Below are 23,736 nucleotides of genomic sequence, written 5' to 3'. Positions count from 1 at the left end.
GGGCAGAAATAAAATGTCCTGGGAGAACAGGAAAGGAAGTGACCAATTCTGAATGTATCTAGGATGGTGTCACAAGGAGAATATTTGGGATATAATAATACTTTCTCATCCAAATTTTGGAAGGAAGAGCATTCGGCAGCATAAGCTGCATGCTGGAGGCAAACAGGTCTATAAATTGGAGTTTCAGGGACCAACAAGGAGTCGGTGTAGCTGAGGAGGAAGAAGCGGGGCTGCTGTGACAGAAAGGAGAGTAGATGAGTAGGGTGGGGCAGATGTGAAGGGCCTTGGTTGCTTTGGCTAAGGAATGTGATCTGTATTGTGCTGGCGATTGTAAGAGCTATCTTTTTGGAAGATGACCGACTATAGGGAGGAAGATGGATTAGCGAAGGAAAATGAATGAGAAGCAAGGAAACTCATTAGGAGACTTTGCAGAGATGGTGAGACCTTAGATTTAGAGGATATGATAGCATTTAGAAAGGTCAGGAAGTGTTTTAAAAAGTCTAATTTAGGATTGGTGAGAATCGGAAATCAATGGGAAGTGGAATGAGGGACAACTTAAAGATGAGGTTATGCTTTCTGGTTTGAGGGAGAGATGGCAGAAGATAACAGGTTCAAATTTGTACGTGTTCAGCAGGGCAGCTGTTCTAGAATGTAACTGGAAATGCTGCTCTGAAACAAGAGAGAGATTGAGAAAGGTAAAATCGGGAGCCAGTGGCAAAAAAGCGATAATGGATAAAGCAATGGATGCAAATAAAATCAAGTTTAATTTGGAGAGAAATAGTAACAAACATAAAGAGGATAGAAATATGGGGGCTGCATGTATTAAGAGGAGGGTGTCAAACTCCAAACTCTATTTCTCAGTCCTTTGTATTTTAAATACCACTGGAATTTTTATTAGAAGAATGCATTTTCCATAAAAAAACAATTATCTTTCATTTTTTGCATTGTAGCACTGATTGGTTTTGTAATACAACACTCCTAGTGTGGGGAGACAATTAGTATGTGAGAGTTTATGTCTAGCTACAGCCATATACTTAACAATCATCATCTTACTTCCTCTGGAGAATTTATTTATTCTAATTTTTAAAAATGAAAGTCCATGCTTTATTCAAGTTTTCTTAGTTTTGCCTCATATCCTTTTTATTTTCCAAGATCCCATCCAGGATGCCACATTACATTTAGTTGTCATGTTTCCTTAGGCTTCTCTTGGCTGTGACAGTTTCTCGGATTTTTCTTGTTTTTGATAACCTTGGCAGTTTTGAGAAAAGTAGTCAGGTATTTTGAATGTCCCTCAAGTGGGATTCTTAAGAAATCTCTGGTTTGGGGAAGCAAGACCACAGAGGTTCTCATCACATCATATCAAGGGTGTACACTGTCAATATGACTTATTGCTGTTGATATTCACCTTGATCACCTGACTGAGGTAGTGTTCATCAGGTTTTTCTACTGTACAGTTATTATTTTACTTCTCCTTTCAATATTGTACTCTTTGGACGAATGTCATTATGAGTGGCTTATGCTGAAGGAGTAGGAAAGTTATACTCCATATATTATTTGAAATTTCATCAGTATTTATTTTATACTTTGGGTTATAATCCAACATTATTTATTTTGTTGCTCAAATTATCCCAGTTTCGACCATTGGCTTCTGTGTCCCTTCGACATAACTCCATCATTGCTTTCTTTGTCTGTTTGCTTGTTTGTTTTTGAGCTCTTTATTACTTTATGGCACTGTGACACTCCAGGCTCATCTTGTATATTTACTACTTCAGCCCTTGAATCAGCCAATTCTCCTTTTATTGAAGAAAAGCATTAGAAACCAGTATCTAGGCACTAGGTATATAGTCTGATTTTTAAATTGCTACAGTGTTTTTTTCCTTTAATCTGGTAAGATTTCCATCAGATAATTGGCAAAAATACAATAATGGGAATTTTCTCCCAGACAGACAATTGTCTTGAAAGCACACACACACGCACACACACCCAATCAGTTCATTTCAATAGAAAACAACAGAAGTGGTATAAAAATCTTTTAAAAAGTCATTTAAAAAAATCTATGGAAGGAACTTTTCAGCAAGCTTTCGAAAGTAAACATTTCTTGAGTTTATTTCATAAGAATAAATTGATTTATTTCCTTTCATGCTCTTCTTAATGGAAAATTTCTTCAAAGAAGGAATCTATTAAACTTTTGCAAAAGCTTAAGCATAATATTACTTTCTTGAGCTTATTCACAGATTAGAAGAATTTCCGGAGCTCAAAACTCTTCACAGAAATGATCTCATTGACCTTCACAACTTCTCATAGGTCAGAAAGAGGGTATACATTAGGACAGGAAAGCTTAATTCCTAGTGTGGATTTAGAACATCAAGGGAGAGAATGGTTTAGAATTTCTCTGTGTTAAAGCACAAAGTTTTCATCATCAGCTCTTAAAGGGTAAAAAACCAGAGGAATACCAAGCAAAAACCTATGACCAAACTCTTATGGTAATGAGCCAGTTTAATTAGATTTTTTAGCCATGTTGTATATAATTCATTGAAGATCTTGAGGTTCTATGTATATGATTCTTCTTTAAGCGAATTCTGAAAATTGAAATATTCAATCCAATAAACATCTGCTAAGTGTCTACTATAATCAGTGTTAGATATGAGAAGGTAAATGTTTTTTGTCCTTTATATCCAAACAGTCTAGTGGTGGTATCAAGCACAGAACCTAATTTATCATCCATAAGTTAATAATGAATTCATGAATGTAATATCTTGTACTAATCCTGGTAAAGGATTTGAAGAAAAAGACTTTGTTATTCAATGAGAATCTTATAATCTAGTTGTGAAGAGAAGGGTATACAGATGAAGCATGAAATAGAAAGTATATTACAAAGAAAAATTATTATTTAAAAATTAAATATCTTTAATATTGATGCTAAAAGAAACAAATTTCAGTAATTCTCCCTCGTTGTATCCTTATTGAATATAATAGTCTAATACTGTGAATAAGTAAATGAGACTTGAGTTTTGTAGCTATGTATATGGGAAGCTCTTGGACAAATTTATTTTCTTCTGGGTCATATTCTATAAATCTTTTTTGCTTCAATCTAATGTATGTGTTCACAGAAAAGTTTTCAATAAGTAAAGCACTTGGAATCTCCTATTTGTTTTTATAATTATTTCAATGAATAGGTAACTTTGTTTCTTTTATATTCACTTCTCCTTCATTCTTACTAAGAACTAAAATGTATCTCTATGTCCTTTTTTTAAAAAACGACTTTAATATCTTTTCCTACTATCTTTCATTTTTAATTTTTACAAAAGTATTTCAATGTATTGGCTTTTGATTTTTATTTGTTGGCCTGCTGCTCACATTCAATTATTCATTTACTTATGCATTTAACAAATATGTAGCAAATACTTATATTCCAGCGGCTACTGTAGATACTGAGAATATAGCACTGAAGAAGTAGAAACAGTCCCACCCTCATTGAGCTCACATTCAAATGGGGAGAGACAGGCAATAAACAAATAGACAAAAAATATATAAGCTGTCAGATGATGATAAATCCTATGGAGAAAAATAAAGCAGGAGTAGACTTAATATTCTGAGATTTTATACAGTGTGCCAGAAAATTGAAGTTGTCATCCCTTGAGAATAAACAGCATTTATATGAATGCCACTATCTGAAATCTCTGTTGTTCTCAGGATCGTATTACTGATCAGCAACGTTATCAATGAGGGAGGTCATTTGAGAACCAGGAAATGACTGTTTGCTTTACATGGCAGCCTGCCTACGAAAACATAGAAATATTCTAAAGGCGGCTTCACTCCTTAGGGCAGATGCATGATTAAAACAAAAATAAGGGCAAAACCTTGACAAATAGTCCTTACTTTTAACAATAAGATGTTGGATGATTTCTGAGAATACTTAGAGAAGTATAAAAACAAAAATCAGTGCTATTTCATATTTGAATTAATAAATCTGGACCTTGAAAACTCTTAAAATTGTCTGTGGAGTATCACTGCTTCCAGAGCCAACATTTTGGAGACATGACAGTGAGTGGTGTCATCAGACATTTTGTTTCACAGTTTATGGAGAGACACCTATAGATTTTCATGTTTTGGTAATTTAGAGATGGAGAATGGAACATCCACGTCCTGTTTTCCTAGAACGATGCCTCATGGCCTCCCTATCTAAGGGCTTGACCGACTTGATCTGGGAGCTAGTCCTGTTCTGGTTTCTTTATGAGAGGGAAAGAAATCATTTTAACCATCAAAAAATATATAAGAAACTTTTAGAGATTTCTTTTCAAAAGTAGATGTAGACGAGTTATTATTTATAGTTCCTGAGTACAGGTACAGTTGAGTACTACCTCCTTTTACATATGAAAAGTTAGCAGTACTATTGCTAATAATGCTTTGGGGGCTATTGCCGGGTGAGAGTCTAGGAATACCTGAGTTATCCCTGTAATAGTAATTTTTTCCTCCAAGTTCCCAAAGGAATATAAATGCACTGGACAGTAAGAAAAACACCAAAGCTAAATAATTCTTTTTTTTTTTTTTCCATTTCCTCTCTTGTAAAGTATGTGTAATAATTGTTTCTACCCCACTGTGTTGTTGGAAGTTATGCATAACTTACTACATAAAAGGCATAAGAAGCTAAATTTCTCTGTTGCCTCCTTGTTTATTGAAGGACTAATGATGTAATGGTCTCAAACATGGCCTCTAGAGTTAGATTTCCTGTATTCAAATGCTCTTCCCACCACTAATTAGATAGATGACCTTGGCAAGTTATTTAACCTTTCTGCGATTAAAATAAAATGAAGAAGAAGAATACACAGCAGATTTCTGTGTGGAACAAATGAATTAACACAAATACTTAGAACAGAGCCTGACATATTATAAGTGCTCAAAAACTACTTGTTGTTGATATCGTAGCTACTGCTACTACTTATTTATAGTGTGGCTTTGGCCCCCAAATCTGAATGTGATATTCCAAAGAACTAGGCTGAATCACATAAAGGTCTCCTTTTCCCTATGGCAGGAAAACCCAGAAGCCACCATCTTAACTGGCCAGGGTCTGCTTTGCCTCTTTTTCTTCAAACCCACATCTGACTTCTCAGCTCTTATACTCTAATGTTAGTCTTCTAGGGGCAGAAGAAACACACCAAGTTAGACCAACACCAAGAATGTATGTCCCAATGCCTGGAAAGAGCATGTCCTAGGCCACTTATAACTGTGGCTGAATGTGGAAGAGTTTAGAGAGAGAGTGTGAACGAGAAAAAGATGAAGGAAGGCCCACCTAGAAGTGGGACCTGGGCGGCTGAACAATCCGACTGGAGAGAAGAGACATAAGTGGAAAAGATGGTCACAGGCCACTTGAGTTTTGCAGGCTCTTGAGAAAAGGAATAGACTCTAAGAGGTCACGCTTCAGTCATTGCCAACTTTAACATAGCCAATAAAATGTCTTTGGAGCTGAAGTGACCTTACTCACTTGTGGGAGACCATGGCCAAATCTGTAAATCAAAGGGTATATTCAGATACACTTTTAAGACCAACTGACCAAATATCAATTTGCCTACAGTCATCTCATCAAAACCAACTTATGTAATGAAAAAGTCTAATTCGTTAGAAGCTAAAACATGGAACATCAACTTGCTGAATGAGCAATTAATTCATGGGGAACTGACAGGCCAGTGTTTTATACCAGGCCTAGCGGTGTCTGCTGCTACTGGAGGCAGAGCCCAGGCAGCGTGAGGACCAGGTGGGGCCACTGGGGTAAATTGGAGAGCGTGCGGGAAGCTGTGCTCAGCTCCAGCCAGCGGCTGCCATGTAGGGCATGGACCAGGTGTTACAGAGCATCCAGGTTTTCAAATGCAGGCTGAAATCATGATTTTTATGTGAATCGTGCTGACATTTGCATTTTGTCAAACACGTAAAATTAAAAACAAAATCAAAACAAACACTGCGCGAGCCAAATGCACCCCATATGTAGGCTCGACTCAGCTTGTGGCCCTGCGGCCTGCAGTCTCGGCCATACACACTGGGCATGCGCGTACCCAATTTCCTGCTTTCAGCTGGGTGAACGGGACCCAAAACACTACATTGTATGGTAATTCGTAATTTGGTGAGGCATAAATTTGTATCCCAAATGCTCCATGGTTGACTTCTGAATGTTATTTACTTAGCTAGTGAATGTGCTTTGTTCTCTGCCTAGATTCTACATTTCAATGTGGCTTCTGGGGTTTTTTAAATCAAGTTTGAATACACAGTATCACTCATGAAACAAATAAAGCTTTTTCTTTTCAAAAGGGATGTAGGAGTCGGGAGAGGTAGTCGACTTCTAAAGCTGGAGAAAGAAATGAAGAGAAAGTTAAAAAGTTTACTAAATATTGAACTAGGAAATAGTTTGAAGCAGAATTCAATGAAGCTAACAATAGAAACTGTGAGTGGAAATAGCATTTTTCAGACCGTGGTAGCAAGAATTAGGCAAGAAATATAAAGAGATCACTTGAAATTTTTAGTTATACTTTACTTCATTTTATAGGGAAATTTACATGCTAGAGTATTTTTAAAAGATTGATTTTGATTTTAAAATATTAGTTAAATATTTTTGAGAGATGAAGGGTAACCCTTATGGATGTCAAAAACTGATGCTTCATAAATAACTCAATTCTTTTTAATGTTTAGATCCCTCGAATAGATTGCTGAGGGCAATGACTACTCTTTTTATTTTTTTTGCTATTTACTTTTATATTTCTAATACAATGTTCTGTTCATAGAAGTTTCTTAATAAATCAAATCTTTGAATTATTTAAATGTCTTCCAGTTTTAAACATTTATGGCTTAAATATATATATTTTTTCTATCAAATCCAGAAATTTCATGTGTGTCTTGGATAGTGAAGGGGGCCATGCTTTGGACTTGGAGAAATATAAAATGTGCTCTGTTTTTAACGCCAAAACAATACCGTCCATGAACTGAAACCCTCTCTTCTTAAAATATTTAGTTGAAAATATTATGACAGGAAGTTTCTTCCAGGGTTATAGTGTTTCCTGGCCTAGAAATAATATTGCATGAAATAGTCTTTGTGTTTTCCCTTTTGAATCCATATCAAAAGGTTTTGGCTGAAAATGCCAGGTACACATATAAAATGAAGTATTCGAATCATCATAGAGCATTTAGATTGGGCTAATGGAATCTGTTTGTAGTTTCCTTCAAAGTGTGGGTGTATGCAACAGGGTAGACCCTTCAAGTTGAAGGCATGATGGCAATTACGTGGAGAGATTTTCTCCCATGCCCACATCGCCTGCACCAGTTCCTCTTGTCCCTTTGAACTATTGTACTGTCCTCCAGCATCTTGGGATACAACAAGCAAACAGAGAAGCTCTAGAACAGGAGCTCAGATATTAAGTTCAACTGTCTGCATCCTTTTGTTTGGCAGAGAGGTTTCTGTCGTAGCAACAGAACAATTACAAACTGAAGAACCAACCAATAGCCCAGACAGCACAGAGTTTGTCGAATTGTAAAGGACTTAATTAATGGAGAGTGAAATTTCATTTCTAATTGTTGCAGTTCACTCTTCCTTCTTTCTCCTCTCTCTTCTGTAAAGCCCTTCTTTGAAAGCATTTTACTCTCAAGTCAGAAATGCTCCTGGGAAATTTTTAAAAGATAGGATTTGGAGATGTCATTTATTTTCTACTTTTTAGAAGCCACTAATACCTAATGTGGAAGATGACTGTGAGGTCTGGCATAAATAGTTGCTTGAAGGAACATTATCTCGCAATTGGTCAAGAAAAGATGCCATGTGTACAGAAATTACTTAATTTTTTTAAACTGGATTTCCATCCAAAATGAGGAAAGTTTTTATAGTAATATCAATTCTTTTATACATTACTTTTTTTTGGTTATTTTTGAGATACTCATATCTATATCCTCTCTGAAGTCATGTGTTTACCACACTATCATGGGCTATTTATTTATTCATTTAAAAAAAAATCTTTTTAAAGCACCAGTTATATGGAAGGCATGTTGATAAAACAATTTTTATAAATAAATCAAAGAATAAGGGAAAATACACACAAACATTAATTTTTAAATGTTCGAGTATTATACAAGAATGTATTCTTCTGAGATTATTTTGGCAAGTTACTAGGATTTGTTGGCAAAGAGCTTTGTCCTTGGTGAAATAGCTGAAATATCATTTGCTTTGGTCAATGTTATACTCTGTATTTTGAACTAACTCTATACTGTCTATAACTAAACCACAAATGTTTTTTGGACAAAACATGTTCTTTAAATTTTTATTGGGTTTTATTTTCTGCCTGCTGCAATTTCTTCCTTGTAAAAAATCTTTTAAAAATGCATAGTTGATGTTTAAGATCTGTGAAAAGTAATGGTGATGACGAAGTCCAGAACAAAATATTCAGTGTTTTGATTTTTTATCATTATTTGATTTCTGAACTATCTTCTATCTTAAAAGGCTTTATAGGGGAGGGGAGACGAAGACTGGGTAAAGGGGGTCAAATATGTGGTGACAGAAAGAAATCTAACTATGGGAGGTGAACACAGTGTAAATCTATATATGCCTTTTTGTTAAAGTGTACAGCTGAAACTTATTGGATTTTGTTAACCAATGTCACCATGAAAAAATGAAAAAAAAATGAATATAATGAAAAGATTTAAAAAAGGCTTTATAATCTTTCCTCTCTATCTCCAAATAATACTTTATAAATTTATAAAATTAGTGTCTTAGTTTTTTAGAGGAATTTTATGATATTACTTCAGATAATTGAATTTTCCCTAGGGCACAATACTAAATATAAAAAATGTTAGATCTGCTAAATTAGAAAAGTTCAATTATTGTTATTTTGAATATTGACTTTTAAATATGTTCAGAATCATTGTTGCTTCTGTTTTAGTATTGAAATAATTATATTCTTTAATCCGAAGAAGTAAATACTGCCTTTTAAAAAATCCAATAAAAATTATTTGTTTTCAATATTCTTTTGCTATTAGGTAATTTGGGCTCTTGGGATCTGCTCATTTGCCTGCCTTCTACGAAAGCTGGTGGAAAACCCTGCATATCAAAGGAAGACATGTGCCAGTTAGGTTTACATCAAAAGGTAAATATTATTTTTCAAATGTGCACATCGAATCAATCCTATGAATTTTACTACTTGTATTTCTTATTCTATAATGTTAAAAAAAAAAAAAAAAGACTTGAAAAATTAGATCCATTACGTCTTTGGAGAAAATTCCAACAACCGTGTCTTATCCACTTTACCATAAAATGGTCACTATTTTTTGTCTGATAGGATCTCCTTCAACTTCAGCTATCAATAAGGACCCAGTTTTACCTAGTAGGACCCAAAACTTGATCTAGAAGTCTATTGTCTATGGAGTATTACTTACCCTGTCCACATGTTCATACAAAGTAGCAATGTCTTTATTCTCTAGATCACTGTTTTGACTTCTTCAAACTAAAATTGGTATCCTGAATTATAATAAAATTTATTCAATTTCTTCTTAACTTTCAAAATTGAAATCCAATATTTACTGTCTGTCTCGTGTGAACTTCTATAAATGCTTTTGTTAGCTACATGTTATCAAATGCCTACAGTGTGCTAGTCAATGTACTAGAAAATTTACATATGCTCTGGTTTTGATACCTATAACAAATCAATTAGAAAAGTGTTGAAATCAATACCTATTTTTCAGTTTTAAAATATTACTATAGTAGCAACCCCCATCACCTGATATTTCTGCAATTGACAGTCTTGATACCTCCTTCTTCCTTTTAACTCTTTAATCCCTTGGCCTTTGGGCTGAACACATTGCTTTGGTTCTTCTTGTACCTTCTAGCCATTCCTTCTGTTTTTTTGTTTTGTTTTGTTTTTCTTTTTTTTTTTTTTTTTAGCTACCTTTCCTCTGCCATTCTCAAATGTCTGTGTTCCCTTACCCCACTTGCAAGGTTTCAACTACCATTTGTAGTCGATGGTTCCCAAATCTCCATCTGAAGTTTAAAGCACTTTCCCAGGCTTCCGGCTTGTAGACCAGTTGAACATCTCCACTTATATGTCACACAGACATCTCAAACACGACACGGAAACAACTAACTCATTGTTTTCTCCAGTAAATTTGCTTCTGCTCTTGCATCTGGAGGCTCTGCAGATCTTCCTTTCTATTGGTCACAAGCATGATCGACCACTGTCACTATCTAAGATAGAAATCTGCCCTTGACCTTTGCGCTCTTCCTCTCCCTTGTCATCTGCATTCTATCAATCACCAATACAAAGAAATTTAACTCATAAATATTTCCTAAATATCCTCCAAACTACTCAAGATTTCTCAAATATCCATATTAACTATTTATTCTGGTCAAACAATCACCATTTCTTACCAAAAGTATTGCCAAATCCTCCTTATTGATTTTTCTAAAACAAACATTTTGCCCCAAAATCTATCCTGCTCCCAGTAATCACAGTGAAAAATATAAAATGCTGAATTAACCTGGTTACTTCTGTGCTTAAAATCTTGAATGGCTTCTCATCAACTATAGGATGAAGTCTATAATACTTTTTGTGTCTATCAGTCAATCTCCCAGCAGGAGACAATGCCATACTCAAAAGGGTTTAACTGAAGAGAAACTAATGAAGGAACTATTTACAGAGGTTTTGGCAGGATAAGAGAAACAGAAAATTGTTAGATACCCCCAGAAACCAGCAACATCGTAAAATTTTACCCACCTCTGATCTGAAGAAGGGTATGTAGAAGGAATCATGTAGCAGAACCTAATGAGAGCTAGAGCCAAGAAAAGAGGTCAGTAAAAAGGAGCTATAAAAGTCAGGAGGGTTAGTCATCGCCAAATCCTAGCCGGGCAGAGAGGAAGCTGGGAAGATAAGCTCTCAGCCTCTCTCTACTCCCCACCTCCCATCTCTTACCAAGGCCTCCTGTAGTACCAGGCACCATTCTAAGTGCTGACATGTTTATCTATGTCCATCTTTGCATATGAGAAGACTGAATCACAGAGAGGTTAAGAAAATTGCCTAAGACCTCATAGCTAATAAATGAAGCAACCAGGATTCAAATTCAGACAGTCCAACTTCAAATTCTGTTTTCTTAACCATATTACTGTAGAACATTTCTAAGTAAATATTAGTCACTAAATTTACAGCCTATTCTAATGAATATTCTTAAAGAAAAATAAATTCTAAATGATACCTGTTAGATAATTGTCACTTTGGAGCTTGAAGAATTTGAAGCCATGACTTATCAGGTAAATATAAATAATCAAAACAGAAGTTGCTTCAGATTTCGTGGGGATATTGTAGGATTGTCAGGGATTATAGAGTAAACAAAGAAAGGGCACAGGCTCAAATGAACATTATTAATCATATCAGAGCTTTGGAATTTAAGTGCTTAGTGAAAATGATCACAAGATCTGTTGTAGAAAATGAATAGTCAGGAGTCTCCCTAGTCAGAGGGGAGAAACATAAATTTAAAACTGTATTGGTCTCTGTGATGCTGAAAGCAAAGTGAGGTCCCCTGTTTGGGATAGCACTAAATTTAGTAACTGGGGCTACATCTCACCTCTAACAGACAGGATCTAGTGTTGCAAGAGCAGAGAGATTCATTTCTAACTCTAAATGTTTGTAGGATTAACAGCCTCTACATCCCGGATGCTGTTTTTAGTAGTAAGGGCACTGGGGACTACTGAAATGACTCTTATTTTAAAGCATGCAAAGACATTTTCAGGTAAATTGCTGGAATGATAATGGCACGTTAGACATGGGGGATAAAAAGATTTTTTTTCTTTGATTAGCTGGTCCTCTTTTTGTTATTAATTCTTTTCCTTGTACACTATACTGAACAGCTTACAGAGGGCCTGTTTTTGATAAAATAAAAGATATGAATATCTGTACGAATCTAATAAAGAAAAAAAGCAGTCCCCTAAGATGCATTCTGAAGTGTCTATCACTCTCAATGTTCATGAGTGACTAAAAAAAAAATTTTCCCCTCAGTTTTTTCTTATGCTTTATAAATAGTCCAAATTCGAAAGTCTATTCTCTTTAATAGTATTACTGTAGTTTTACTTTTTGATTTACAAACTTTCAAAGTGCTTTTAATTAATATCATACTGTTGCTTTTATTAACAAAATGTGTCTCAAAATAAAAATGATTCTTTTACTTTTGCTTCTGACAATATGTAATAAAAACAATCTAGGTACAGATTACCAAAGATTAGAATTGTAGAAGTTACCTTGGGATTGAAATCTTTTTAAATGCACATTTTCTTCCTCTTAATTTGATCTCAGAAATATCCCAGGCTCAAACATCATTGTTATTTTTTATATGTGCTCTAATCTTTTCAAAGATACAAAAGATTTTATGCCAAGAAAAACATCAGAACAGCAGTCTACTAAACACACACACACGCACACACACACACGTGGGAGCGTGTTATAAAGCTTTTAAATCCAATATGACCATTTCGGTGATTACAATGTGTCAATGTAGATTCATCAGCTGTAATAAATGCACCACTCTGGTGGAGGGTGTTAGTAATGGGGGAGGCTGTACGTGTGTGGGGGCGATGGGTGTGTGGGAAATCTCTGTATCTTCTCAATTTTGCTGTGAACCTCAAATGAGCCCCCAAAATAAAGCCTACTAAAAAATGAGTATCGCAATATTAAGCTGGAGAGTCTCATCATATAAAAGTCAGCTAATACAGATGAAAAGTTCTTTGATGATGTTCCACTTGATAATGATGTAAATCTTAGAAATTTTATTAAGTACATAAAAATAAGAATTAAAACCAGTAAGATAGAGCATTATTAGGTTTAACAATTAAAAGTTAAAATATGTGTAATTAATCGTTGATTTACCACACTTGTATGACCCATAGACCTTGAATGTGTTTCTTTGTGCTGAGTTATTTGGCTGAACTGCTCAGTTTGGTGCTCGGCTCCAGAATAGAATGGAGATGATATTTCTAGTGTCATGTGTTACTATGGTTATGTCATCTGCTTTGACTCTGAATTCCAAAGTTTTTAGAGGAAAGAGCGCAGGAAGAGGTCACTGTATGGGGATAGAAAAATGGGAGGCAGAAGCAGGAAAGCAGTTGCTTCTCTTGGTTGGCTTTGGTTTTTTAAGTAAATGCTTCATTGACCCTGAGTCAGTTCATCCTTCTGACCAAAGGTCTCACATGAAAAGTCACCTCTCTGATAAGACATAGAAACCTACCCTTCACTCTGAAACCTGTACACGCCATACACCATCTTTGCAGCATCTACACAAATTCTCCTGGCCCATTAGTTCAGTTTGTAGCGGACGATGGGACCTGAGATGCTCTAAGCATCTGCAGTGTCAGCACATTTGCTCTGAGCCCTTCATGAAGTGGGAGAAGGTTTTGAGCTGGACCTGTGCCAGTACATATAGTCTTTAATGTTACTTACCTAATGCTGCTTCTCTTTCTGGGTCTTTATATTATTAAAGATTCTATTTAAGCAACAGCAGCTGAATGATTTTGCCTGATGTGGGAGAAAATGTTTCAAGTTTATGGACTTTTGAAGCTTTTCACATCTAATTAAAAAAAAAAAATCTTTGTGTGTTAATTTAAGAAAAGAACCCCAAACCTCTGTTACGAATTCCCCAGACTTTTGTGCTGCTCTGTCCCTTCCTCCAGCCTGTCACGAATTCTGAATGAAAAACTTCAGGACTTGATGAAAACCCTTCTTCTTTACTTGCATTTAGTCTCTGAACCTTTTTATTTAAGAAATGTAGACACCTCTAACATCTTATAGCATTTTTTTTCAATTCCCAGGGCAGTAAGAATGTAAATGACTCAGACTTTGGAATCTTTCTAGATTTTCAAAATGAAGTATTTAGGAATGTTGCTAGTGCAGAGTCACAGAGTGGGTTCTCCTGAAGCCCGGGCTTCATTCCTGCGTGACCCAGGCTGCAGTTTACAGTTTACTGAGTAAATGAATAGTAGTTAACAGGATTGCAAGGGTTGGAGAATGTTTAATTGATGCATTGTTTCAAAGCATTTTAAATAAAATAATTTTTTAAAAACTGCAAGTATGATTGAATTATTGAATTGACAAAATCTTAGAGCAGAAGTGGAACTTAGACCAAAAGGCTCTAAATGCTGTACTTTACAAATGGAGAACCTGAGAAAGAGAAGCTGAGCGATGTGCTGTGATATGCTCAAGGCTGCTGGTGTTAAGTGCCCGAAGTGGTCTACAACCCGTGTTTCTGGTTCCCTCTCTTTTCTCCAACTGCAGCTGGCTTCTTTTTTCTTGTCACGCCAGCAGGACACAGTAGAGAAATTACAAAATTTTATTAATTTAGAGTGAAAGTGATCAATAGTGGTTCAAAAGTGAATCTGATATTTAAGTTAATTTACATTGATCTCTTTCTGTTGGGTTTAACAAGGTTTTACTGTAGTTGGCATTATTTTTGATATTTTTTTGCTAATAGTTAACCAATCTGTAAGTTCAGAAGAGGGATTAGCTTGTTTATATCTTTTTTTTGCAAGTTAAAGTATATATTTGAATTTATGATAATATTTATGAAGTTTTTTAAGGTCAAGTTTTTGTAAAAATAGAGTTTTGTGGTGACCAGGCTTTATATTTGGAAGCAAGAATGCCCATCAGTATGAAGCGAAGACTGCGAATTTTTGAAACGGGTTTAGCACTGAATTTCTACTTAATGTCAATGATTCAAGACACTGAGGGCCTTTGGAACTTGGGAGTTTAGTTGCCTTTGAGATATGTTTGGTACTATTTTTTGCCAAAGCTAAATTTGTAACTATTCGTGTTACTCTATTTTCAATAAGGACATAAGTATTGCCTTTTATTTCTAGCAAATGTTATGGCTTTGAAATACATCAGGGTTTACAAAAGTATTCTCAAATATTTTGAAGATTTCTAAGGGCAATTTTTTTTATTTTTATTTTTGGTTATTTATAAACCACTTTGTTATTCCAGATCTGACTTGCAGGGTAGGGTGTGGATGGTGTAGACAATACTTCGCACCTACATACCCTCTGGATTTTTGCATTCCTTTGCGTTAGCATTTATGAATGCCCAACTTACTAGAATCTTTTTCATTCTTCTCAGGTAAACATATTACCAGAAATACAGCATCAGCTTTGCAGAAAGGAAGGATTATGTCAAATAATTAGAAGATTTCCAGGTAATCTTTCCTTTGTCTCCTTATGCATAAACATGAGAGCTATGTAGGCTTCCTTAGCAGACACCAACTGGCAAGATGAGATCTCACATCAGCATATTAAGGTCCTTTGTCTCTCAATTCCACTATCACAAATCTACCAGCATCCACAAGGTTTTGCCATTGGGAAGAACTTGATAATAAGGAATACAGGAATAACATTAATATTATTTCTTTTAGTTTTGCCTTCTGACTTTCCAGATGACTATTCCTTTCCTTCCTATGTGTTTGCCTTTAAAATAACTGCTGTTTTATTTTAAAAGCAATTATTATAGTATTTCTTAATTATGTAAAACAAAGTTTTTAAAAAGCATATTTCCTCATGATCGAGTGATTCTCATTATAACAAATGTGTTTCTTCTTTCTGAAATCCTTTCAATTTGTCTGTGTGGTTAAGACAGGATACTGAATGGCTAAATTGTGTCTTGACAACATTAGAAATTTGAGGTAAAAATTACCATCTTGTTTTCTCATAAATTCTTGGAGTGGAAAAAAACATCAGATGTTATATAAGTCCTCATAGATACAATTATAGCCTATTTTAAAACCCATCAGTGAAATGTTTCCTCAGATTTCTAGTTTAAAACCCATTTAATATTTAACAACAGCTATGCCCCTAGAAAGTATTTTACTATATAATGGAAAGTTAGATCCACATAGCTTTATTACCTTTTTATTAGTTTGTGTGCCAGTAAAATCAGAAAACTGATATCTTAACCCATCAGCCTTTCTGTAGGGTTTCTGCTTCCACACCAAACATTAACCACACTGGTACATTTCATTATAAAGATTACAGTCTTCTGCTGTTGTTTACCAAGGTTTAAAATAAAATAAAAATGAATCAGGAATTAAACTTTTTAAATTAAAGATACTCATCGAAAATGACAACTGCGTAAATTGGTTCTGTAGTTATTGTTTTACATCACAATTGTAACTGACTCCATAATTCTAAACTTGTTTTGCTTTTGTAAACGTCAGCTAGATAGTTTTTTATTTAATGAAAAAAAGGTTTTCGTGAGGAGCAAGTAAAATAATTATTTCCATTAATACACTACTAATACATGCCTAAAAAAAACAGTTAAGGTAATTTGAAAAAAAATTGTTTACATTATGAAGAGTGCCTACATATTTCTAAGTTTTTTATTGTTGTTGCTGCCATTTACATTTCAAAATGGTTGACCCAGAACATTCAGTTTCTTTAGCACTGGAGTTAGAATAGAATCACAAGAATGAATGCCCATTTATAGCCAGAAAGGATTACTGGTTAAAAAAATTTCCCAAACAACTCTTAAGTTGATATTTTATATTTTGCTTCCACAAAATTAAGACATTTTTTCTGTTTTCTTTTGCTTTAAACATTTTTTTATTCTTAGGAACATCTATAAGTTTCAAATATATGTAGTCCTTTCTCCACTCTGTCTAGTGTGTCATTTTCTACTTATCTCCGTGACTAACGAGATAGTTTTATAGAATATATAGCCTTTTAAATGGAATTATTGCTCCTGTCATGTTTTCTTAGATGCGTAGCTTTAAAAGAATATGTCTACAGCATTATTTTATGATTTAATCTTTTTAAGTAATAACTTGTAGACATTTTCTATGAATATACAGCATATAATGTAAAGTCAGTATTCACAAAATTAAAAACATTTTATTTGTTATGAATACTGAATATTTCATATTGGATAGAGGTTAGTAGCGACATGTCATTCCTCTTTGTAACGTCAGTCAGTACTACTGCAAAGGTAAAGTAGTAAACCTAAACACAATATGTTATAATACAGTCGTTTTATTTAAAACCAAAATGGCCCATGCCATTTTAAGCTGTGTTTTATTTGGAAGTAAGCAAAACACTAATTTTGAAGCCAGAGTTTTTAGCTCTGCCAACTATTAGCTGTGTGACATAATTTCAGGGTGTTAGTTTTTTGTTTTTGTTTTTTTAATCTTAAAATGAGAATGAGACCATTTCATAGATTAAATTTTTTTAAAAAGTAGATTCCATAGGTATGTGTATATGTGTGTGTATAATTTGATTTGAAGAATAAATAGTATTATATATTATACCTAACACATAATGCTCAAAAACTGGCAACTGAATCATCCTAGATTTTAAAAATCAAGCAACAGGCCTCTCAATACTTAGTATTTTCTCTCTTCAGATGATTGATGTTTACTATAAATTTATGTTTCTGTCAAAAACTATGAAGGGTCTGAGATTTCTTCCCACCTCCAAGTTCACAAGTCAGCCTGCCATAGCTTCATGGATGCTGGCAGAAGACATGAGGCTCCTGGGTCCGAGACTCTATTATTTACAGCAACAGTAGTAGGCAGACTATCAGAATTTGCCTTGGTTCACTGAATTTCAGTTTCCACAGGGCGATGTGAAGAGAGTAGGTGACACTTGTATACTTAGTGGTTTGTGGTTCAAGAGGAACTGAGCTTGGGGAGTTTGACTGTTTTATAATGGGCAGTGAGCATGCCTGCCTTTTGCCCCAGAGGTAGACATTATTTGTGTAATACTGGATGAAACCTCTTCTTTGCTTTGGAGTGAGACACTATCTTTATACTTCAAAGCTATCTGCTTTATAAATGTCTTTGAAAAATTAGTTCAGAACAAAGATTGTTAGTGCCTCTCTTTGCAAAATATGCAGAAATGTAAAAGATTCATGGAGAAATGTCTCCAAATAGTTTCAGAGAAGAATACCTCACAAGTTGTAGCTCTGAAGCTTAATCAAGGTATACTTCTGAGCAAGATTTAAAGCCTTGTTGTGCTTCAGTTTTCTTACCTACAAAAATACAATGTTTGGCAATGATCAATAATGCTGAGATTCCATGATTCACTGCATTTTTCTCATACAGACGTCCTATCCCAGGTTTTATCTTAAGCAGCAGGCAGAGACAGAGATGCTGAGAAGTGAGGGATGATCACACTGGTAAACGTGGTTGGGACCCTGCAAGTGTGGCAGGACAGAGTTTGGGCCAGGGAAGGAGGAATGCTTGAAGACAACACGTAAGACTAACACAGTCCGTTCCACTCCAAAGCAAAACAGAGTGTACCTGCCATCAGTCTTGTAACTCACACTGAAAGGCAAAAACAAATCCATGGAATTTTTACGGGCTTACACAAAAATTTATTTTTATCTTGCCATTTAATGCTTTGCTTTAAAAAAAAAAGTTTTATAAATTTTTAGTTGGCTCAAACTTTTTGCTAATGTTTTGTGTTGTTTTTTTTTCTTTTTTTACTAAGTCTGGTTTTTTCATAAAAAGGATATCTTTTCCATATTTGAAATATAAGTATAAAACAAAACATCAGAGAACTGTTTTATTTGGGTTGTAAGTTGTTGTTTTTGTTCTCTTTTATGCAGCATCATCATCCAAGAAGTCAGGGTTAGGAGTAAGTCAAATTTTTGGCTATTACTCATTTTTTCCAGTAGTGTTAGCTCTGAGCACTGATTTTCACATGAAGTTTGAAATGTACCCAAACTTGTACTCAAAGGTAGCATTTTGAACATTTTAGGATCTATGTCATCATTTTCTTAGTAACATGTGAGTACATATGGAAAATAGAAAACAATAAATAAAATTTAATGCCTTTTTTTGTATCTAAACAAGATGACTTAAAAAAATTATAGATCTTTACTACCAAATATAAAATCTATCTTTGAAATAACATAATTAAACTTATTTTTAAACATTGACCAATAATAGCTATTTATCTTACATGGCATTGATGATTGTTTTTAATATTCCATGTCTATAAATTCCTATTTATCATACGAAAGCAGTGAAATGTTGTCAGGGAATCAGGTGGCCTAGCTTGAATTTAAATAAAGCAACATGAAAATTGTCAATGCTTAATACCATTTGAAGATTTTTATTGCTTTAATTTTTTACCTCCCCTTTGCTATAACTTGGAGGAATGTCTTCTTTCAAACAAGATTACGAGAAAAAGGACATTCCTAGTATTAAAGATAGGGGATTTATTTTTACAAGGTAATCAGGGAAAACTTTCAGAGAAGGCCAAAGTTTGCTTGTTCTCTGTGTTCTCAAATGCTGCCACCCATCTCTGTGTCTCCTGTATGCTCCTTCATGTTTCCATCTTTCCAAAGACTTCCACCTCCTGCCTGGCACATGATTATGTCTTTTATGCAAAAAATTATTTCTCCAAGCAAAATTCATCTCTTTAGGTGATAGCAGAAAGTAAGCTGATGGAACTAATGCAGACTAAATTACACCCTCACAGTTCTCAGAAGCCTCTTAAATGTATTTGCATTTTTACAAAAGAAGCTTGCCAACCCAATGAATTACTGATGGGTAGAATTCTGGAAGTGCATTCAAATTCCTGTTTAGTTCATCACCAAGCCATCCACCCCTAAAGCTTGGTGTATCCATTGACTAGTCTCCATCTGTACTGTGACCAGCAAACTTCTAAGTCTACATTATCTCATACCCTTCCCACCTCCTTCTTGTCCCTGAAACATACAGTTTATTATTGAGACTGCAGCCAGAGTGACCTTTCCCCCACCCCTTCACAAAGGAAACAAGTGAATTAGGCTTTCTCACAGTCTGTTGGGGACTAAAACAGTGAGGCTAAGGTAATTAGCTCTCTGGTGCTCCGACCTGATCCAGTGATAGATTTTATCTAGAACAGAAGTTACACACCCTAATGTTTACAGGAGTTCAGCATGTGACATAACAAATTAATAATTAATTTAGAAGCTTGAGAGGCTAGAGAACCTGCACATTTTCAGTATTTGGCCTATCGTCAAATTTATAGGCTCTTTAACATAAGCTATTTGGTCTCTAAAAGAAGAAGAGTTGAAGACATAGAAAAGTACAAGGCATCACCCAGATATACCTCAGCAATGTTGCAATAGAAAAAAATATCCTACAATCTCATTTCTCTGCTCCACACAACAAACACTGGAGAAAGTCACACAAGTTTTCTGTTCTTTCTCCCAAGGATGTCTTCTGCAATTGCTAAAATGGAGAGTCATCCTTCCTGCAACTGTCAGCTCAACCACCACAACCAACACAATTGGCCAGTGACATCTGAAGCAACCTCTCCTAATTTCCCTCTAAAATACTTAGGAAAACACATAAAAAAATTTAAGAACGACTCCTAGCATTCACATCATAGAAGAATATAGGAGAATTTCCCAAGTATTCTAAGGCTCATAGAAGTAAATTATAGTTCTTAGTGCTCTGTTCAATTCAGTATGGATAGAGAAGACCCTCTCTTACCTGTAGGATGGATTTCACAAGAGAAGACAGAAGAGTGTGCTGATGGTTTTGTTGTGGTTTGTAAAATGCTCTCTCCCAACGATTTTAGCCACCATCAATTGGGATAGACAAGTTAGACACCAGAAAATGGAATTTAATCTGTCATTCAACCATAAGCCTCAGAAAAGTCAAGTGGTGGGCCAAGAACACATTCCTTCTGAATTGAGCATTTTGTTTTAAAAATGAAAAAACATAAAGAAGAAAATAAATATCCTGAATGTATCTACCCAGAGATAATTACTAGAAACATTTGTGTATGTATTTCATATTGAAAATCAAACTGCCATTTGTGACCACATGCATGGACCTCGAGATAATCATGCTAAGTGAAATAAGCCAGACAGAAAAATCACATGATATCACTTATACGTGAGATATAAACCTAAAAGCAACACATGAACAGGACAAGCAAACAGTGACTCATGGATATGAAATATAGACTAGTAATTACCAGAGGGGAGAGGAGTAGGAGAGGTAAACAGGGTAAAGGGGGTCAAATATGTGGTGACAGAAAGAAATCTAACTATGGGAGGTGAGCACACAGTGTAAATATATATGTGCCTTACTATTAAAATGCACAGCTAAAACTTATTGGATTTCATTAACCGATGTCACCATAACAATAAATAAATAAATAAATAAATAAATAAATAAATAGTTTTTAAAAAGGAGAATCTAAACTATTATTATTCAAGAGTGTCTTTCCAAGTGAAGTCTGTTCGATTTGCTGAGCTAGATTTATACTTTCTTTCCTCTGGATTCTTATTGTACATTGTGAAAGCCTCCGTTATAGCCAAGTCGTATGTATCATAGTTGTATTTGTATGTGTTAGTCTCCCAAGGACTGATACTTCTTGATGGCAGGGCCTTATTTTTCACATCTTAAGTTCAGTGAATGATCATAGTTTCTGGTATATAGTAGTCCCTATAATATTCTTAAATGAAAGTCTTGAGGGGACACTAATGGAGCAGGTTAGAGTGGTGGAAGCGGAGCCCTGCCCATCATTGCCAGTGCCTTGGCAATGTTTGAACGAGCTTATCCATTTACCCATTATGAGCTCAATATTGAGTTGGTGCTATGGGCAGAGAACAGGGGCAAGCGAAATAGAAAATACTGTCTCATTTTTCTAAGATATAATTACCCATTTTGAGCAATAAGGTATTTGCATCTATGAAAGAACTTAAGAATTGCTATAATATTACACATACACAATGCAGATAGGTATCAATAAATTACATGATGTACTAACTTCTAGGTGATTACCATTGCTGCCAAGAGACTTATCACCTTATTGCTGTCTAAAAGGTTAAACTTAACACTTTCTCACATTGTTGGTTGATCCTCATTCATAGAGGCTGGACTTAGGCAAACTCATATTTTGTACCATTTCAACCCAAAATGCTTTAAATATTTGTTCACCATTTCTTTAGAGGAGAAGTTAAGTGCTGACTTCCAGAAGATGGAGTAGGAAGACCATGATGAGCGTTCTCTCTCTTTACTGATCCAATAGTATTTTGGTACTTCTTAGAGATTAACTTTCTAGGTAGTTTTCTTCATCTTAATGGTTTTACATTAAGGGCAGAGGAAATAAATCCAATATTTCTTGCTGACTATTGTGAAAGTGAGAGTATCTGAGAGACAGCCAGAAAACCTAAATCAGAAAGAAATAGCATTGATCTAGTTTACAGTGGATGTCCAGGTGGATTATTTTTCTTTTTTAAACTCTAAACCTTAAAAAAATCTCAGAAGTCTTATTTAATGAAGAAATGGAATTGCTTTGATCAATAATGGGTAAGATCTTCCCCTATTCATCCTCTCATTTGCCCTTTCTTTTCTTCCTCCTGGTAGCCCATGGAGGCAACTTTTGATGCCCGATACCTGCCCAACCCCCAAGAAGCTCCAGAGAGTTCAGTCTGCGAATCTCAACTCTAGAGAAGGAACTCTAGAATAGAGATAGTTAACAACTGTCAGTGAAGATGGGAAATACTTTTGTGATTCTTTCTATTTATCAAGCATTAAAGTTAGCAGAAATGTTATTTTCTTTCTTTCTTGTATCCTGTTTAGGCTTTTGGCCACTCACAAGAAGAAAATTAATGAAAATAGAAATCAAAATTTTTAAATGATCAAACATTCATTTAAAAAATTCCTTTTGTCTTTCCTTTTATTCTTTTATTATACTAGTAATATACATTCATTATGAAAAGAACAGAAAATACAGATAAACAAAAAGAAAGAAAAAAATGTAAATTTTGTGAAATTACACAATTTTCCATACCTTCCTTATTCATGGACCATTTTTACATTCTAGAGTACTATGCTGTTCAAGAGTGAAAAAATTATGATATGTTTATCAATAGAAAGCTATGAAGACATTAAAAAATGATAGAGATCTATCTACATTTATTGACATAGAAAAATATTCATATCATATTGTTGAGTTAAAAATAAAAATATATTTTATATTATTATATATCTTGCCTATTTATACAATATCTATGTAGACTCTATATTAACAATATGTTTAGAGATTGGATTAAACATGGCGGTGTGAGAGATGTTCCACGATCTCTCCCTTGAAACAACAGTAAGCTGAACACCTAAAACAACAAAAAACACCCAGACTGCACACCAGCACGTCTGAGTGTGGGATCTGCGCATAAGAGCTACCACAGGTCAGAATCCCGGGTGTCAGGCCGTGGACTGGGAGAAATAAAGAAGCTGCCTCTCCAAGCCGGAGCTCCCTGTAGGAGGAGGGCGAGGGGAGAAGGTACAGAGACTTCCCTGAACAGCCCTGCCTGAGAGTACTGTGAGCTTCACGCGGCCGATGGCAGTGTCCAATCATCAGGGCAGAAGGCAGGGAAACAGGGAAGGCAGAAAAACGGGAACAGCGAGAAACAACAGTTGATTTTTACCAGCCATGGTTGCAAAACTGAGGCTGAGCTGCAACCTCCAACTCCCAACTCAGAGGGCCTCTCTCCCCATACCCTCCGAGACGAAACCCCAGGGAAATTGGAGCAAATGCTACTGAAACTGTCATTAACACTGACAGTAACTGAGAATGAGGGTAGCGAGCATTATTAAACATCTATAAGGGAAAAAAAGACATTATTAACACTTTATATAAAGCAGAGATCCAAGAGTCTTAGATGCCACTTACTGGAAACCAAAAGGAAAACACCTTATCTGCAACAGGCTAGAGACCGTTATAAAAAAATCTTATTTCTGGGG

The 23,736-nt window shown here is 35.1% G+C and overlaps 1 protein-coding gene across 3 annotated transcripts in view; it reads left to right on the top strand.

The window, feature by feature from the left end:
* Positions 1-23,736, top strand: part of CPED1 (cadherin like and PC-esterase domain containing 1) — a 255,487-nt gene that overhangs the window by 41,342 nt on the left and 190,409 nt on the right. For all 3 annotated transcript variants that reach the window (XM_039860843.1, XM_039860839.1, XM_039860840.1), the window contains 2 exons: positions 9,007-9,113; positions 15,114-15,189. In XM_039860843.1, the coding sequence (XP_039716777.1) occupies positions 9,007-9,113; positions 15,114-15,189 (183 nt within the window). The remainder of the gene's footprint in view (positions 1-9,006; positions 9,114-15,113; positions 15,190-23,736) is intronic.

Source organism: Pteropus medius, unplaced genomic scaffold, assembly GCF_902729225.1.
Source record: "Pteropus medius unplaced genomic scaffold, Ma_sr-lr_union100, whole genome shotgun sequence".
In the NCBI taxonomy this organism is placed as follows: domain Eukaryota; kingdom Metazoa; phylum Chordata; class Mammalia; order Chiroptera; family Pteropodidae; genus Pteropus; species Pteropus medius.
Note: the sequence above shows the minus strand (reverse complement) of the source record. Positions and strands in the feature narration are given on the sequence as shown.